Here is a 19,632-nt window from a genome sequence, read left to right as displayed (position 1 = left end):
ACTCCTATTTTCTAGGAATCGCCGCCCACTGAGCTTATGTCCAAACCTTAGTGGATCATAGTCTAAGTTTGGCAAACACTGAGCCGGGGGGAGTCATGTCTGCAGGGCCCCAGGAGTCCCTTAATTTGGGTCCTGATCACTGTGCTCCACCCAGTGGAGCAGGCACATGCACTTGGCCCATAAGGAAGGAAAGGAGGGCGGGGGAAAAAGGGAGGGAGGGAAGGAGGGAGCACCTCCACCATCGTAGGCAGGACCTGTGAGAGCTGAACAGGGCCAGGCAGCTAGGCACCACTCTGGGACTCTGGGGTTTCTTAGGGGATGACTTGTTTCTGGGGTCCCAGTAAGAGGAACTCAGGGTGACGCCTCCGAGGATGTGAGTGCACATGGCAGCCGGGCCCCTCAGCCCCTCTGTGTCCTGGTATCCTCTAAATGCAGATGATGGTGAGAATCCATGCCCAGCCCGTGGCTCGGCCCATCTCTGGGAGAGTGTGTTTACCACAGCACTTGGTGTGGTAGGAGGTGAGCAGGGTGGAAGTGCTTTGCATTCACGTGGGACTTCTGGCTCTCAGTTCATCCCACCCCCAGGGCCCGGCATGAGTGAGGCAAGGGTGGGTAGGAGGGTGCAGGATGTGGGAATGCCATGTGCTGTGCACTGCTCACTTCACCCCTCGCTCGCCCCAGTTGGGGTCCCAGACCAGGAAGCTCCATTCACAGAGGTGTGGCCTGGGGCTACTGCACTGCCCAGCAGGTTGTGGGGTCCCTTTACGCTATGCTGTGTGACAATGTTACCTTCCTGGAAAGAACCCGACCAGCCCCCTTTTGCTAGTCATTACCACAGACAGGAGAGAGAACTAAATATCTAGCCAGCCATCCTCCCGGAGCTCCGGAGCTCAGGTCACCAGGCTTCAGGGACTCGCTGCCATCCTCACAGGCTTAGATCCCTGCTGCAAGGTCAGCTAGGTAACCCCTGAGGGTGGGGTGTTCAAAGTTCAGGCTGCCCCCCAGACATGTGGAATGCCAGCCCTGACTGCCAGGGCGATCTGAGGTGGACTGACCACCCCCTGGACACTTTCATGAAGTGTGGGCACGGGCGCGACAAGTGGCCATTTATCATCCTTCCCTGCAAAGACTGGGCCAGGTTAGAGATGGACCCCAGCAGTTTCATACCCACCAAGGCCACTGGGAGCTTCCACGTAGTCACTGCCAGTAGTGGCTGCTGGCTGGGGAGAGGATCTTGGAATGCTGGTCATCGGAGGCCCTCACAGGTGACTGGGAATGTGGAGGAGCAGCAGGGTGCCTCTTCTCTGCCATGCCTTATGTTGGGGTTTGCTCTGGTTCCCCTCGCAGCCACTTACAGCTCCCCCATTGATGATGGGGCACTGCCAGCCCAAGGCCTGCCTCAAAGTCTAAATATCTGTGGGGTGGGGTGCAGGTAGGCGTGCACCCCAGAAAGCAATCCTGGGATCTCCCTTTCTACCTTAACCTTTCTTCCCACTGGGGGGCTTCCTCCCATGAGTGTTGTCAGGTCTTAGCAAATAAAAATACAGGATACCCAGTTATATTTGAATTTCAAATAAAAATTTGAGTAAGAGTTTAGTATAAGCACATCCCAAATGTTGCATGGATGTTCTGCATTTTATCTGGCAGCTGTACCTGCTAGACCTTGGGCTCTGTGGTTGGGTCTTTGGACATGACATCTGCACGGGCTGGGGGCTGAGGCTGCTGGCCAGGGCGAGCCAGGGCAGGCCACCAGGCTGCAGAACCCACATGCAGAGAATGGATGTGAGGAGAAGGGGCCAGAGGAACCAGGCCCTGCAGGTGCAGGAGAGAGAAGCTGCACACGCTCCCAAGGACCCAAGAGCACTCATGTGGGTGGGCCGTGGTCTCCTGTGGCCTGCTAGGAAATCCCCCTCTGCCTGAGCTCACTTGAGAAGGTCTCTGTTTCCCAAACCCTGTCCCCCATTGCACCCAACCCTGCAGTGAGTCACGAGGAGCTCTCCCATGAGGGGCAGAGGAGGCTCACTCAGTGACCCCTGTGCCACCCCACATCAGAGGAGATGGGGCTCTCTAGTGGTCCTAGGAGCACCTCATTTCTGTCACATCCCCACCCCTGGGCCCACAGGACATGAGCTTGAAGGGAAATGGGAAGACTGGGCATGAGAGGGAAGGGCCAGGATAGACACAGCCCCCAGCAGAAGGGCCTGTGTCTTCCTGCTCCCACACAGAGGCCGGGTAACTTGCTTTTTTTACTAACAGGTTGGCCTTAGGGGAAAAGGGGGCCTCACCAAAGGAGTGCTACTAGTGGGTCAGCCTAGCTTAGGAGAATTCTGTGTTGGGCTTTGCACCAAAGACCAATTAGTAATTGGAATTTTTCATTTATAACTGAGGATACGGCTCAAGCTAGCTTAAACAGAAAGAGGACACGTATCGGCTGTGTAATGGGTCATAGCTTCAGGCACAGTTGGTTCTAGAAGCTCAAGTTGGATCTGTATTCTCTCTCTCTTTCTCTCTCTCCACAATTCTATTCTGTTTCCCCCCTTTTTAGGCTTCTTCCTCAGACCAGCTCTCCCAGCAGCAAGCTGATCATCAACAACTCCAAGGTCAGAGAAGCTAGAGCTTCCAGAGCAGAGAGCTCAAGAAAGTCCCCATGGTCTTTCTGACTCCTCTCCCTTGGGTCATGTGCCCAGCCCTTTGGCTGGACAGGCAGAACTGGGGCCAGCCCAGTTCTTCACTCAGCCCAGTCACATCTTCACTCTTGTACAGGTAGGAGGTCCATGTACCAATGGGGAATGGGAGTGACCTCTGCAGGCCACACCCATGCTGAATTCTCTGCCTGCCTCCCGAGTGCATGTGTTCCTAAGTGAGGCTGAGTGGCTTCAGCTGATCTTAAGTACTTCACAAGAGACCTCTTCTCCATAGCACTCTGCGAGCACCCATTGTTTTGACTTCTAACAAGCCAATCAGATGGCCATGTAATTACAGACAGTTTCCAACTTATGATGGTTCCACTTATAATTTTCCTGATTTTATAATGGTGAGAAAGCAATATGTATTCAGTAGGAAGCGGTAAGATACTCTCTCGATGCTGGACACCAGCCACGTGATCACGATGGTAAACGACCTTATAGGAGACTGTGCGGCCAGACAATTTGCCCAGCTGTAGGCTAAATGAGTGTTCTGAGCATGTGTAAGGTAGGCTGGGATATGATGCTCAGTAGGTTAGGTGTATTACATGCAATTTCACCTTATGAAATCTTCAACCTACAATGGGTTTATTGGGATGTGACCTCATAGTAAGTCCAGGAGCACCTCTATGCAGCTGACAGGTGACAGAGTGCAGCCCCAGGCAGCAAGCCAGCCTCCTGTGAAAGCAGGGTGTAGGTAGAATCAGTCCACAGGCTCCGGCCCTTTGCTGATGGAGACTTTCAGCGCCAACCCCATCTGACTCTCCTCTCCTTCCAGACCCCTGGGAGATGACACTCCTGAATCCCTCACAGGGAGCGAGGTCATGTCATGGATGAAGGCTATGTCACCTCCAGGGGGAGGCATTTACCCGCTAATCTGACTCTCCAGGTCCTCTCATTCTTCCCACCCACAGTGACCATGGAGGAGGCCTCGGGTGGAGACCTGCCACCAGGGCGACTGCTCCTCCAAGAGTTGCCCATGTCTGAAGTGCACTTTATGTGAGGGGGAACGCACCTTCGCTGTGTTCAGCCTTGAGGTTAGGTGCTGTTTGGTGCTGCAGCACGGGTTGGCCTCTCCTGACACCTCAGCTATCCCTGGGCAATCTGAGGCCCCACCGCCCCCATGATAGCTCCTCTGCTCCTTCTCTCAGTCTCTTGGGATCTGCACCCTGCCTCCCTTCTCTATCAAATATTCCTGGGCTGGCTGATTGAAATACTAATATGAGCTAATATCTTTTTTTAATTTAAATTGATGAAATTGTATATATGTATGGTATACAACATGATGTGTGATATACAGTATGTATACATTGTGGGTGTCTAAATCAAGCTAATTAACATATCCATTACCTCACCTACATTTTGGTGATAAGAACACTTAAAATGTACTCTCAGCAATTTTCAAGTCTATAATACGTTGTTATTAACTATAGTCGCCATACTGTACAATAGACTTCCTGAATTTATTCCTCCTCTTTAACTGAAATTTTGTATCTTTTTTTTTCTTTTCTTTTTCTGAGACGGAGTTTCGCTCTTGTTGCCCAGGCTGGAGTGCAATGGCATGATCTCGGCTCACGGCAACCTCCGCCTCCCGGTCCAAGCGATTCTCCTGCCTCAGCCTTCCGAGTAGCTGGGATTACAGGCATGCGCCACCACGCCCGGCTAATTTTGTAGTTTTACTAGAGACGGGGTTTCTCCATGTTGGTCAGGCTGGTCTCGAACTCCCGATCTCAGGTGATCCGCCCGTCTTGGCCTCCCAAAGTGTTGGGATAACAGGCGTTAGCCACCGCGCCAGGCCGAAATTTCGTATCCTTTGACCAACATCTGGAACCCCTTCCCCCTTCCCCCTACCAGCTAAGTTCTTAATGGCTGATGTGGGTTAATCGTGTTATGCTATTGGTTAGCCTTATTTCCCACCAAACCTTCCTTTAGGCTTAACCTAGCCCCTTGAACTTCCTCCGGGGTCCTCTCCTGGGCCTGCGCTGTCCTGCTCCCTGCGTGGGCCTTGCTCCCGGGTGCGCAGGTGCACTACGGCCATCCTTCAAGGCAGGATCAAATTCCTACTCGTGGACTTTCCCAGCGTCCAGACCCCAAGCCTGGGCTCTGGCAGCTGGCTCCTTTCTTGCAGGTCTCTTGGAATCGCTTCGCGCTTGCCAGCCTGGTTGTGGACTGAGGGCTCCTGGAGGGCGGGTCAGGGGTCCAGCCCCACCCCCCACGCCTGTGGATTCTCATCTGCGCTCGGGTCCCGCGTTGGCGGAACTGTGGAAGCTTCAGGCCACCCATCCGAGTCACGCGGACTAGGATGCCCCGCCCCAGTCTTTGGCTGGGGGTGGGAGGGTAGGGGGAAGCGCCGGAGTACCGGGGGCCGCTGCGCAGTCCCCGCTCCTGTGGCCGATGTGGCTGCCGGGCGGGCAGCAGGAGAGGGTGGCCCGCGCTGACCCGCGGGCCCTTCGCTGTCCGGGCACCGCCCCAGCGGAGCCAGCGGAAAGCGCGAGTCAGAGTCGCGCGGCTTCGAGGTCAGGGTGACCCGCGAGAGTGGGCGGCGCCTGCAGACCCGGTCCAGAGACGCCCGGTGCCCGCGCCCGGGACCCTGTCCACGCGGCCTCCGCGCTGCGCCGCACCTCCCCCCGCAACCCACCCGGCCTCAGCTTCTCCAGAACCTAGATTTAAATCGGGAAACTGGCTGGACACCAGGATGCAAAGAAAGTCCTTTAATTAAAAAAGAAGCACATGAATGAAAGGAAAAGCGAGGGACATTGGAGTGGGCGAGTTGGTCCCAGAAAGCCCTTAATGTCTTTTTTTTTTTTAGACGGAGTCTTGTTCTGTCTCCCAGGCTGGAAGTGCAGTGGTGCGATCTCGGCTCACTGCAACCTCTGCCTCCCGGGTGCAAGCAATTCTCTGCCTCAGCCTCCCGCCACCACGTCCGGCTAATTTTTGTATTTTTAGTAGAGACGGGGTTTCACCATTTTGGCCGGGCCACTCCTGACCTCGTGTAACACCTGCCTCGGCCTCCCAAAGTGTTGGGATTACAGGCGTGAGTCACCGTGCCCGGCCCTTTATTTTTATTATTCTTTTGAGGCAGTGTCTTGCTCTGGAGGAGTGCAGTGTGGCGATCTCGGCTCCCTGCAGCCTCAGAACTCCTGAGCTCAAGCAAGCCTCCTTCCTCAGTCTCCTGAGTAGCTGGGACCACAGGCACGCACCACCACACAGGTTGTTTGTTTTTGTAGAGAGGGGTCTCACTATGTTGCCCAGGTTGGCCTTGAACTCCTGGGCTCAAGCCATCCTCCTGCCTCACCTCCCAAAGTGGTGTGATTACAGGTGTGAGCCAGGGCGCCCGGCCCCTGTTGATGATATGTTTACATGGCTACAGGGACAGGATAGCTAGTTCACATGAATGCCACTAGCTAAATACGTCCTTGCCAGTATTGGGAGAAGGGCTGCTGCCGGCGGTGGTGAGGGTGATGATGGTAGCCACTGTTTCTATCTTGAGCGCCTAGTGTGTCCAGAGACTTTGCTGAGCGGTTTGCATACAGGGTCTCTATCCTGACTACAGCCCCGCGAGGGTATATCGATTCTTATCCTAACAACAACATTTTACATTGCTGTATAACACATATCAGTCTAAGGCACCATCTCTCGGCCTTTGACTTCACACTTGCTTTTCCTTAATTTCTTCCTTGATGCTCTTTTGCAGTCACTATGGCTGTGTGCCAACCCACCTGGAAACTTAGTGGCTTGACATTTCTTTTACTCTTGAATCTCTGCAAATTGGGTGGGGTTGGCTGGCGGAACGGTTTTAAAGACCCTGCTCTGAGGAGTGTTTCTCCATGACAAAAACCAGTCTCTGTCTGGGGCCACCGAGGCTTGGAGGAAACTGACTGCCAGGACCCAGAGAGCCACATCGTGTTTGATAATTCTGCACCCTAATGCTGGAGGGGGCGCCGATCAGGAGCCTGAGCCCCGCAAATAATAAATGACCCGATCCAAGTCATGCAAAATTACAAAGCAGTTACATTAGGTAGGAAGAGGGGAGACTTGGGTACAAATTGGTACCATAGGCTTCTCTATGACGGTCTGATTTACACTCATCCAGCAGATGGAGGGAGACAGGGAGCTCAGAGAGGCTTAGCTGTCAGCAGCTGGGCTGGGATCCTAGTCTCCCCACCCTGTGCCTGCAGGGGGACCAGTCTCTTCTCAGAGCAGCCCTTAGTGTTATTTATCAAGACTAGATATTTTTTTCTCATGCAATTCACTTACAACTTTTGTTTTTGTCCTGACGTGTGTGTCTTTTAAAGCACATTCCTCGCATCTTATTTCTGTTTTTCTGACTTCATCTGTTGACTACTCATCACATGTCTATTCATTTCTTCTTGCTTAGTATAATAAAAACAGGCTGTGGCCATGTCCCATAAGTTTTGCTCGGCAATTTTCTCATCATTCCCGTCTTATGTAAATGCAGTTTTGTTTTTCTCGGTGAGCTGACATTTCTTTAGGACAGTGGTTTTATTTCTAAGTTTCAAGGGGTTAGATTTTTAAAATTGGGGTGTGATTTACATACATGGCATTTTAAAAATTAAACTTTTAGTTATTGACTTGAAGATTTATTACATTGAGGTTTTTAACCTTATTACCTTTTTTGCTTTTTGGTATTTATTGAGGTTTCTCTGTGGCCCAATATTTCATCGATGTTTATAAATATTGCTTGAATTCTGGAAATGAAAGTTCTCTGTCTTTGGTGGGTTTTTTTTGTTTGTTTGTTTGTTTGTTTTTTTTTTTTTTGAGACAGAGTCTCGCTCTGTTGCTGAGGCTGGAGTGCAGTGGCACAATCTTGGCTCACTGCAACCTCTGCCTCCCAGATTCAAGTAATTCTCGTGCCTTAGCCTCCCCAGTAGCTGGGGTTACAGGTGCCTGCCACCATGCCTGGCTAATTTTTGTATTTTTAGTAGAGACGGGGTTTCACCATGTTGGCAAGGCTACTCTTGAACTCCTGACCTCAAGTGATCTGCCCCCACTTGGCCTTCCAAAGTGCTGGGATTACAGGCGTGAGCCACCATGCCTGGCCAGTTCTCTATTTTTATATAAAATTTAACATAGATATGACTCACATGTCGTAGCCTATAACCACAAAGTCATATGCACACTCATGTTACACCCAGATTATGAAGGCCTGTTGAGACTCCCACCCTCCCTCCCTCCCGTCCCATTGCCAAGGGCACAGTCCTCCATGGAATATGGCTTATGTCCCTACAGCAGTGGAAAGATCAAAGGTACAAACCCAGCTCAAAGCTAGACTTTCTCACCTAGACCAAGTAAGGCTTCCTTTGTTCTGTAATCTGGCCTCTAAGACTTCCTCTTCAACAGTTAGATGACCTCAGACTATGACCTCATGGCCTAGAAATTTACCAGATTGCTCAAGAAAATCTTGGTTTTGGGCCCTCAAACCGATCTCAATCCCAGGAGCTCAAACAGAGCCCAAAAGCCCCAAGAGAGAACCTTTGCCATGGTGTTTCTTCAACCTCACCCACCCACCAGCCTGCATGTGGTCCTCAAGAAAGACTGCTTCCCTTAAAAAAAGAAAGATTTCACATGACAACTGATGTCTCTGAACAAACGTGTGTGTGTGTGTGTGTGTGTGTGTAGGTGTGTGTCGGGGGGGTCGGGGGGTGGGGGTTGACTTCATTAGCAGTGTCTATTCAATCAGCGATATTGATTACATTATTCAAGGCCTTCATATGCATGTGGATTTTTAATATACTGCCTCCATCAAAAAGTGTGAGTGAGGCTGGGCGCAGTGGCTCACGCCTGTAATTCCAGCACTTTGGGAGGCTGAGGCGGGCGGATCATGAGGTCAGGAGCTCGAGATCATCCTGGCTAACACAGTGAAACCCCATCTCCACAAAAAATACAAAAAATTAGCCGGGCGTGGTGGCAGGCGCCTGTAGTCTCAGCTACTCCGGAGGCTGAGGCAGGACAATGACCTGAACCTAGCAGGCGGAGCTTGCAGCGAGCCGAGATCACGCCACTGCACTCCAGCCTGGGCAGCAGAGTGAGACTCCCTCTCAAAAAAAAAAAAAAAGTGTGAGCGATACAGTAAAACCTCCCCGTGCAATTGCATTTTTGTCAATTTCCCTTTGTATTTTTTAAAGTTTTCATTTAATACATTTTAGTGGAATAATATTTCCCATGTAAGAAGGATTGTGGAAGTTGTCATTTCATGATTTAGAAAAATAAAATGACCACCTTTGCCTTATTTTCATAGTTGTTGTTTTAGATTCTATTTTCTGTGAATTTTTTTTTTTAAATGTGACATCTGTTCTTTTCACTTACTTGTTTGCAGTTGACCTAGGACATTTTCGTTTGTTCCTTTGCTTTCATTAGCAAATCCACAGTGAGCATCTCCTATATGTATGCCACGTGGTGTCTCAGAACTGGGCTTTGCAGAGTGTCATAGAGACATGGTTCCTACCTTCGTGAATCACATTCCATGCCTCACTCTATTTTAACTGTGTCTCTTATAGCCAGTATATAGTTGGATATTATTTTTTGAGTTTAGTCAACCAATTATGTCTTAGTATAGAGGTATTTGAACTACCCACATTTGTCACTATAACTAATACTTTCGGTATTATTTTTGTTATGCTGTTTCATGCTTTCTGATTTTTTTTTTTTTTTTTTGAGACCGGGTTTCACTCTGTCACCCAGGCTGGAGTGCAGTGGCACAATCTCAGTTCACTGCAAACTCCACCTCCCAGGCTCAAGTGATCCTCCCACCTCAGCCTCCCAAGTAGCTGGGACTACAGGCCTGCACAATCACGCCCGACTAATTTTTGTATTTTTAGTAGTGACAGGGTTTCGCCATGTTGGCCAGGCTGGTCTCGAACTGCTGACCTCAGGTGATCCACCCGCCTCGGCCTCTCAAAGTGCTGGAATTACAGGCGTGAGCCACCATGCCCAGTTGCTTTCTAATATTTATGCTTACTTACTCTTTCCTTTGTTTTCTGTCTTTCACTGTCTGGATTTTGTCATCTTTGGTTGTTACATTATTCTGTATTTTATAAGGCATCATCTCTGCTTCTTTTCTATTAGTAGAGCTCTTTCAGATTATTGCCTATATTAAAAATAATAAGTTTAGAAAAGATTCCTCTTCACCTGGTCTCTTATCCACTCGCTTCTTGGTTCTTAACAAAATAAACTGGCATTGACATCTAGACCACTGGCATGGGACTAGTGCTATGATGTTATGTACTTTTAGCCTTAAGAATAATTCTAAGCATTCACATTCAGTTGTGGAACTGAATTCACAGCACCAGTATAGATTGATCTCTTCTTTTAAGTGATTTATCTGCTCACCATCCATCTTTGACATCATATCACTCTCATTTTTTGAACCTTTAAATAATTTCATATGTTATTCAATTGGGGTTATGTTTTCAAGAATTTTTGGTGATATAATTTCTGAGCAAGCTTTTGCATATAGTCTTTTAGTTGGCTTTTTCACATAAGATGAGATACAATTTAGTTAACTATATAATTCTTGGGTCACAGGCACTCCTTTTTGTAAGTTTCTTAGAAAGAACTTTACTGCCTTCTGATATTTAGCATTGTGGAGAAGTCCGATTCCCACCTTAATTTTTTTTCTTTATAAAGAAACTGTTTTGTTTTTGCTTTCTGCTTAGTTATTGGAAGGATGCTAGAAGTGAGGATGTAAAACATTATGGCCACTCTGGAAACCAGGATGGCAGGTTTTTAAAAAAAAAAACAAAAGTAAGCATGCTAGAGGTTTATCAATTTTATTGTTTTGATTAACCAGCATTTTACTTCATTGATTTTAATTTCATTGGTTTTTCAATATAACAACTGTTTTGATATATAATTTGTATGCCGTACAAGTTACCCATTTAAAGTGTGCTGTTCAATAGTTTTAACAGATCCGCTTAAGCCATCACCATAATTTTAGAATATTTTCATCACCCCATAAAGAAACACCATATCAGGCTGGGCGAGGTGGCTCATGCCTATATTCCCAGTACTTTTGGAGGCAGAGGCAGGAGGATCCCTTGAGCTGAGGAGTTCGAGACCAAACTGGGCAGCACAGGGAGACCCAACCGTTGCACCACTGCACTCCAGGTTGGGCGACAAAGCCAGACCTTGTCTCAAAAACAACCAAACAAAAATCTTATTTGAGTTCGAAACGCATGTCAATTAGCAGTCACGCCCATTCTTCCCATCCCTCACAGCCCTGAGACAACCACCTGTCTCTTTAGATTTGCCTATGCTGGATGCTTCATATAAATGGAGTAATACAGTATTGGCTCTTTGCCACTGGCTTCTTCTACTTAGCGTGTTTTCAAGGTTCATCATGTTGTAGCATGTGTCAGTACTTCCTTTCTATTTTGTATATTATTCCATTTTATGGTTATACCACATTTCGTTTACCCATTCATCAATCAATGCATATTTAGTTTGTTTCCATTTTGGGGGCTGATATGAATAATGCTGTTATGAGCATTAGTGTACAGGTTTTTGTGGGGCGTATGTTTTCATTTCTCCTGGGGAAATACCGAGAAGCAGAATCACTGTGCCACACAGGACCTCTCCGATTAACCATTTAAAGAACTGCCAGACTCTTTTCCAAAGTAGTGGTATCATTTTACATTCCTGCAACAGTGTATTGATATAAGGGTTTGATTTCTCCACATCTTTGCTGACACTTGTCATCTGACTTTTTTTTTTTTTTTTTTTGAGTTGGAGTCTCGCTCTGTCACCCAGGCTGGAGTGCAGTGGCGCGATCTCGGCTCATTGCAAGCTCCACCTCCAAGGTTCACACCATTCTCCCGCCTCAGCCTCCTGAGTAGCTGGGACTACAGGCGCCCGCCACCACGCCCAGCTAATTTTTTGGATTTTTTAGTAGAGATGGGGTTTCACCGTGTTAGCCACGATAGTCTCGATCTCCTGACCTCGTGATCCGCCCGCCTCGGCCTCCCAAAGTGCTGGGATTACAGGCGGGAGCCACTGCGCCCGGCCCATCTGGTTTTTTAATCGTAGCCATCATGGTGGTTGTGAAGTGGCATCCCATATCCCACTGTGGTTGAATTTGAATTTTCCTGATGGTTAGTGATATTGACCTTCTTTTTTTTATTATTATACTTAAAGTTCTAGGGTACATGTGCACAAGGTGCTGGTTTGTTACATTTGTATACATGTGCCTTGTTGGTGTGCTGCACCCATTAACTTGGCATTTACATTGGGTCTATCTCCTAATGCTATCCCTCCCCCCTCCCCCCACCCCACAACAGGCCCTGGGGTGTGATGTCCCCCTTCCTGTGTCCAAGTGTTCTCATTGTTCAATTCCCACCTATGAGTGAGAACATGCGGTGTTTGGTTTTTTGTGCTTGCGATAGTTTGCTGAGAATGATGGTTTCCAGCTCCATCCATGTCCCTACCTTCACAGCACGTCTACACTGATGTTGTGGCCAGGCAACTCGGCACTATAGCCTAGCCACGTCGACACACAGAATCAGTCATCGTAGTTCACCCCTTGTCACCTTGGCACCCAGACGCATTTCCTTTAAACTCTACTTCATCTCCAAACAGAGGCATTAAATAACAAGGTCATACTTCCACCTAGCATGATACAACTATTCTGCCTACAACCAAAAATGCACTAACCCTTACCCCAGAAAAAGACAGAAAGTCCTTGAATGACACTTACTTTTCTTTGATATCCTACAACTTAAATACTAAGATATAAAACTAATACATCTTATATGATAAGGCAATAAGAGATGGAAGAAAACAAATGTTTTTTCAAATACATACAAACATATTTGTAACAAAATAAGGAAGAAGCACTTATAACAATTACAGTCCTTGTTTCTGTCACGTGGTCATAGCTGGTATTTCCAGTTACCCTTGTCTTCTGTGCATTCTGTATTCCCTTTGCCTTCAGCGAGCACCTGATGAAGTGACCTGAACTTCATTATTAAAAGGTTTGGGCCATTAGCAGTTCTGCCTGCGTTGTGTTCTGCTTTTTTTTTTTTTTTTTTATGGACTTTAATCACAGGGCATGGTAGTATTAAGAGATGCTCTAAGGGAGCTCTTCTATTCCACACGTGTTCTTCCTTATCTTCTGTGTGCAGTAGCGGTCCGGTTTCCTGTTTGTACTCCAGATCAGTTTCCCCAGTCAGTACAGTAACTCTCTTCTTTGCCTGTTAGTTCATTTGCACAAGGAGCTCAAAGTGGCCGGGTGGCAGTCTTAACTTCCAGTTCCATGGAATCAGTATTGTGTCTCTTGGTGGAAGCATTCCTTGCTTTGGAACTAAAGCCTCTCGATGAGCAGAGCACAGCACAAAGTTGCAGAGACAGGAAGCAAACAATGTCCTAGTGGTTACTACGCGTAATAGTGAATGGTGCCACTCCCATTTCCACCCTAGATTCCTGGACTATTGAAGAAATCCTGACTATCAGAGAAACAGCACCCTATATGGGACACGGATTCAGAGAATACACCGCCTGCTGCAGAACCTTGCCCCAGCCCCACAAGTTGTTGCCACCTAGTAGGTGCTGTAACTGCATTTTCAAAAGGCCATTCCACCATTCTATGAAGCCAGCTGCTTCAGGATAGTCAAAAACATAATAAGATCAGTAGATTCCCCGAGGATGAGCCAGGGCCACACTTCATGTGCTGTGAAGTAAATTCCTTGATCAGCAATACTGTGTGGAATACCATGATGGTGGATAAGGCATTCTGGAAGTCCACAGATGGTAGTTTTGGCAGAAGCATTGTGTGCAGGGAAAGGAAATCAATATCTAGAATGTCTATTCCAGTAAGAACAAAACTCTGTCCCTTTTGTGATGGAAACTGTCCAACGTAATCAACCTGCCACCATGTATTTGGCTGAACACTTTGGAAAATGGCACCATGTTGAGGGCTCAGTGTTGTCTCTGCTGAGGGTAGATTGGGCACACAGTAGATTGGGTATATTGTCTCTCTTGAGGGTAGATTGGACACACAGTGGGAGCAATTGCTGGGTCAGCCTTCGTGAGTGGCAATTCTGTGTTGCTGAGCCTGTGCATAGCTTCCATCCCTGCCACCATGGCCACTTTTTGCTCAGGAGCCCATGGATGATGACAAGGGTGGCTGGACAAAGAGGCTGACTGGTGTCATCCTATCCACTTGATTATTGTTATTATTATTATTTTTGAGATGGAGTCTCGCACTGTCGCCCAGGCTGGAGTGCAGTGGTGCGATCTCCGATCACTGCAACCTCCGTCTCCCGGGTTCAAGTGAGTCTCCTGCCTCAGCCTCCCGAGTAGCTGGGATTATAGGCGCCCGCCACCACGCCCGGGTAATTTTTTGTATTTTTAGTAGAGACGGGGTTTCACTATGTTGGCCAGGGTGGTCTTGAACTCCTGACCTTGTGATCTGCCTGCCTCGGCCTCCCAAAGTGCTGGGATTACAGGCGTGAGCCACTGTGCCCCGCCTCCACTTGATTATTAAGCTCCTCCTTTTCTGAGGTCACTGTTTGGCGAGCTGTCACATGGGACACAAATATCTTCACTTTTTGTGCCCATTCAGAGAGATCTATACACATACCTACCTTGACACATAATATCAGAGATCTATACACATGACTTCGTTGTCACATAATATCAGAGATCTATACACATGACCTCCTTGTCACCAATTTTCCAGTTATATTCCCTCCAAGTCCCTGACCATCCGTTCAGACCATTGGTCATAGTCCATAATTGGTACATAATCACATGTCTGGCCATTTCTACTTCTAAGCAAAAAGAACGAGAGAGGGAGAGAGAGAGAGAGAGAGAGAGAGAGAGGCTAAAGGGGGAAGGGGAGGGAGAAGGGAAAGGGAAGGAAGACGGGGAAGAGGAGGGAGAGGGGGAAGGGAAGAGGAAAAAGGAGCGGGAGGGTAGGAGGGAGGGAGAGAGAGATTTTAAGAAATTGGCTTGCATTGTTTTGGGGACTGGCAAGTTTGAAGTACGTAGGGCTGGCTGGCAGGCTGGAAATCCCGGCACAAGTCAGTGTTGTAGTCTTGAGTCCAACAGCAATCTGGAGGCAGAATATATTTTTCTGGAGACCTCAGTCTTTTCCCTTAAGGCCTTCAACTGATTGGATGAGGTCCACCCACATGATGGCAGGTAATTTGATTTTACTCAGTCTATTGATTAAATTATTAATTTGAATTTAAAAAAATAACTTCACAGCAACATCTGGACCGATGTTTGACCAAGCAACTGGCCCCTGAGCCAAGTTAACCATCACAGTCATGGTGTCTAATCCTTTTTGTAGTTACTGGATTAGTTCTGCTAGTATTTTATTGAGGATTTTTGCATTTATATTCATGGGAGATACTGGTCTGTAGTAAATTTAATGGATTTATATTCCTCTACTTCTTATTTCCTTCTTCCTTGCTTTTGGTTTAATTTTGCCCCTTCCCCGGTTTCTTGAGGTAGAAACTTAGGCTACTTATTGGAAACCTTTTCTCTATTATTGAAAATGTGGTATTGAAATCTATAACTCTCATTGCTGAATTGTCTGTTTCTCTCTTCCTTTCTGTCAGTTTATGCTTCCTCCATGTTGGTGCTCCATTATTGGGTGCATAATTTTTAAATAATTGCTTTATCTTCCTGATAGATTAATCCCTTTATCACTTTTAAATATCTCTCTTTATCTTGACAAACTTTTTTTGGTTTGAAAGTCTAGCTTGTCTGATGTCTGATGTTAGTATAGCCACTCCAACTTTCTTGTGATTGCTTTACGCATGGTGCATCCTTTTTCTATCCACTTACTTTCATCCCACTGTGTCTTTGGGCCTAGTGCATCTCCTGTAGAGAATACATAGTTAGATCACGTTTTTTTAAATCTAGCCTGATAATCTTTGCCTTTTGATTGGATTATTTAATCCATCCACATTTAATGTTATAGTTAGATTTGCATCTGCTATTTTACTTTTTGGGTGCTATATGTTTTACGTCTTTTCAGTCCTTGATTCCCCTTTATGTTAAATATTTTCTAATGTACCATTTTAACTTCATTAATTTTTTTTCACAATTCTTTTAGTTATTTCCTTAGTGGCTATTCTAAGTCTTACTACATACGTCCTAAATTATTAGCATCAGTTTCATATTTATACTAGCTTAGTTCTAGTGATACATAGAAACGTTACTCTTATATAGCTCTGTTCCTTTTATCCCACTTTTGGTGATATTACTGTTATACATATTACATTATTGTTACAAACCCAGAGACTCTTTAATAATTATTACATTATATAATTTTATGTCTTTTAAAGAAGTTTAGAGAAGAAAGAAGACTGAGTATATATTAATAGCTTCTGTTATATTAACCTTCTTCCTTGTTTCTAGTTCTTCTCTTTTGTTCCTGTGGACTCAAGTTACCCTCTGTAGCCATTTCTTTAGCCCAATACAGCTTTGTTGCCACCTACTTCCTTTTTATTGTTATTGGCAAATATATTGCACTTCTATATGTTATATGTCCAACTATACATTCTATATATGTAACTTTATATAATTGCTTTTAAAATCAGTTAAGAGAACAATGAAAAAAACATGCATTTTATATTGTCTTTTGCAATTATACGATGTAATTACGTAATTACCTATACCAGCACTTTTTGGGTTTTTTTTAGGGTAGATTCTAATTACCCTCTGGGGTCACTTTGTTTTAGCCTGAAGAACTTCTTTTAGTATTTCTTGTAAGTGCGGAAGTGAAGTCGGGTAGCAACAAAATCTGTCAGTTTTTGTTTATTTGAGAGTTTATTTTACCTTCATTTATTTTTTGTTTTATTTTTTGTAGAGATGGGGTCTTGCTAAGTTGTGCAGGCTGGTCTCAAACTCCTGGCCTCAAGCCATACTTCCACCTCTGCCTCCCAAGTGCTGGGATTACAGGCATAAGTCACCATGCTCAGCTCATCTTCATGTTTGAAAGATAGTTTTGCTGGATATAGTTTTTTTTTTTTCTTTTTGAGCATTTTATTTTATTTTTTATTTTTATTTTATTCATTTTTTTTCAAAGTAAACTTCTGCATTTATTTTAAATCACATCCTCGGTGTGACTGCACCTTTTCTGTCCAGCTGTCAGGTGGCCCAATAACGCCTTGGACTCCGTCCCCTTGTCAGTGCCACTGGCTGTTCCTGACTCTAGTTCCCAGGGGAGCCTCAAACTGGGGCCTAGCCAAGAAAGCTACCGGCTAGCATCACATAGCTTCTCCAGCTCAAATAGCCCAAGGTCGGCATGTCTGCCGACCTCCAGGAATAACCGCGGTCACCGTGCCCAGACGACACATCCTCGTGCTATGGGGAGAAGCCTCTGCTGGGTGACCCACCAGCCAACCCTGGCCCAATTTAATTTACATAAACGCTCAAAGTCCAAACGGCCACAGGAAACCCCTGATGTAACACCTGTTGTGCCGGCCAGCCGTGTCTCAGGAGCTGACTGCAGACACCTGGTCTGGGTCCCTCAAGCCCAGCAGAGCTTGTTATGTCCCCTAAGACAAAGGAGGAAAATGTGGCTCCCCGAGAGGAAGGTGCTGAGCACCTCACCCCAGGGTGTCACTGAAGATGAGCGGTGACAGCACCGTTGTTCCTTCTGACAGTTGTTCCTTCTGAACAACTTCAAGCTCTTCTCCCTGCTTGAGGTTCTCAGGCTGAATCCCACTGACCGCTGTCCTACAGTCCGTCACGGGCTCGGTTGGTTTGACTACTTGTCATAAACGCACTTCCCCTACTGGTTCATGACGGACACACGGGCGGCCACGCTCTCCTCCCCTTTAGGACTCACGCCCACCATCTCACAGTCCAAGGCTAAGGCTCTTGTCAGGCCGCCGAAGGCCTGCTCTTTCACGAGTCTGAGGCTGACGCTGCCCTCGCTGTGACCCAACTGTTTCCTCGCTATCTTGGCCACCTCTGGACCTATGGCAGCTTCGATATCCGCCGGGTCCACGTCGTCAAACCACATGTCTTCCTCGGTGGGTGGGGCAGGGTCTGCCTCCTTAGCTTTCTGCTTCTTATGCTTGATGTCCCCTCGTTCTGGAACAATAACACCATTTGTCCTTTCCTTGGTTCCTTTCTTATTGTGCTCTGCTCCACCGGCCTTGGTGCGAGGTACTGGCGCCTTCCTGTCCATCTTGGAGCCTGAAGGAACAGAGCCCCTGCTGGCCTCTTGGTCTTTTCCCGCCAGCATTTCCTCTCCCTTCACTTGAGGCGAGGTCTCTTTTTTGTTTTGCTGGATAATTTTGGGCTTCTTTTTGGAACCCATCTGAGAGATGACAAAAGGCTTTTCTGGGGCCTGAGATTTTTGTTTCAGCAGCCACTCTTGCAGCGCCTTCCAGTTTTGAGAAAAGTCTTCTGGTGCCTTTGGAGGTCGCACCACAGCACCAGGGCCGCTTCCTGGCTTCTTGCTTACTTCCTGCGCCTTGCTTTTCCAAAACCTTTTTTTCTTCTTGTTTTTCTTCCAAGTGAGCGTCTTGACAGGACCCGGCTTAGCCACGGGGCTGCTCGGGGCGCGCTTGGAGGCGGGGACCTTCGCCTTCCCCATCCTGCTGCAGTCCAGCGCCTGGGCCGGCCGCCACCCGAGACCCCGGCCTCCCCGAGCCCGGCGCCCTGGCAGCACAAGCGCCTGCCCAGGCCAGGCCGAAACACACCCGCCGCAGGGACCAATTTTTTATTTTTTTGAGACACAGCCTCACTCTGTTGCCCAGGCTGGAGTGCAGTGGCACGATCTCAGCTCACTGCAACCTCTGCTTCCTGGGTTCAAGCGATTCTCCTGCCTCAGCCTCCCGAGTAGCTGGGATTACAGGTGTGTGCCACCACACTTGGCTAATTTTTGTATTTTTAGTAGAGATGGGGTTTCACCATGTTGGCCAGGCTGGTCTTGAACTCCCGACCTCAGGTGATCCGCCTGCCTTGGCCTCCCAAAGTGCTGGGATTACAGATGTGAGCCACCATGTCTGGCCTGTTTGAGCATTTTAAATATGTGATTCCAATGCTTTTTGGCCTTTTTTTTTTTTTCTGATGAGAATTCAGCTGTGAATCTTATGGGAATTCTTTTGTAAGTGACATGTTTTTGTTTTGCTTTGTTTTGTTTTTTTGTTTGCAGGTTTTCAAAATTGTCTACTTGATTTTGGCTTTCAGCTTGTTTTTCCTCCAGCACTTTTACTATTTGAGATATAGTACATTTTACTCTTTGTGGATCTCTGTGGTTATCCTACTTGGAGTTTGTTGAGCTTCCTGGATGTATATTGTTTTTCAATCAACTTAGAAATTTTACAGTCATTATTTATTTGAATATTTTTCCTTCTCTTCTGTCTGCTCTCCTGGTATTCTCATGATGTGTATACTAGTGTGCTTGATGGTGTCTCATATATCTCTGAAGCTCTGTTCACTTTTCATTTATTTTTCTCTCTGTTCTTTGGCTTACATACTCTCTGATGATCTATCTTCAAGTTAATGAATTCTTTCTTCTGCCAGTTTTAATCTTCTGCCAGTTTAATCCACTAAAAACTCTAGTGAATTTTATTTCCATTATTGTACTTTCCAATTCCAGTATCTTCATTTAAAAAATAATTTATCTCTCTTTGTTGCTATTTCCTATTTGATGTGATATTGTCATCATGCTTTACTTCTTGAATCATGGCTTTCTTTAGTTCTTTGAACATATTATAATGGCCACTTTAAAGTCTTTGTTAAATCTGACACCTATTTAGCTGCTCTTGTCACAAAAAAGTAGCTATAGGAGATGACAGCTATGTTCATCTGCTACACTATTGTAACCATTTTTCTGTGTATACATATCTCATAACATCATGTTGTAAACCTCAAATATAGACAAATAAAATTTATTTTTAAAAGTCTGACATCGAGTTACTCTCACAGGAAGTTTCTCTTGCTGTGTTTTTCTGAGGTACAG

At 46.6% G+C, this 19,632-nt stretch overlaps 1 protein-coding gene across 1 annotated transcript; it reads right to left on the bottom strand.

The window, feature by feature from the left end:
- Positions 1-17,030: 17,030 nt before the first annotated feature.
- LOC101129642 (RNA exonuclease 4-like) lies at positions 17,031-18,375 on the bottom strand. The gene is given in 2 exon segments (XM_055363190.2): positions 17,031-17,427; positions 17,430-18,375. Coding segments are annotated over 2 exon segments (996 nt in total). The 5' UTR covers positions 18,262-18,375; the 3' UTR covers positions 17,031-17,263.
- Positions 18,376-19,632: the final 1,257 nt, after the last annotated feature.

This window comes from Gorilla gorilla, chromosome 16 (genome assembly GCF_029281585.2).
Source record: "Gorilla gorilla gorilla isolate KB3781 chromosome 16, NHGRI_mGorGor1-v2.1_pri, whole genome shotgun sequence".
Lineage (NCBI taxonomy): Eukaryota > Metazoa > Chordata > Mammalia > Primates > Hominidae > Gorilla > Gorilla gorilla.
Note: the sequence above shows the minus strand (reverse complement) of the source record. Positions and strands in the feature narration are given on the sequence as shown.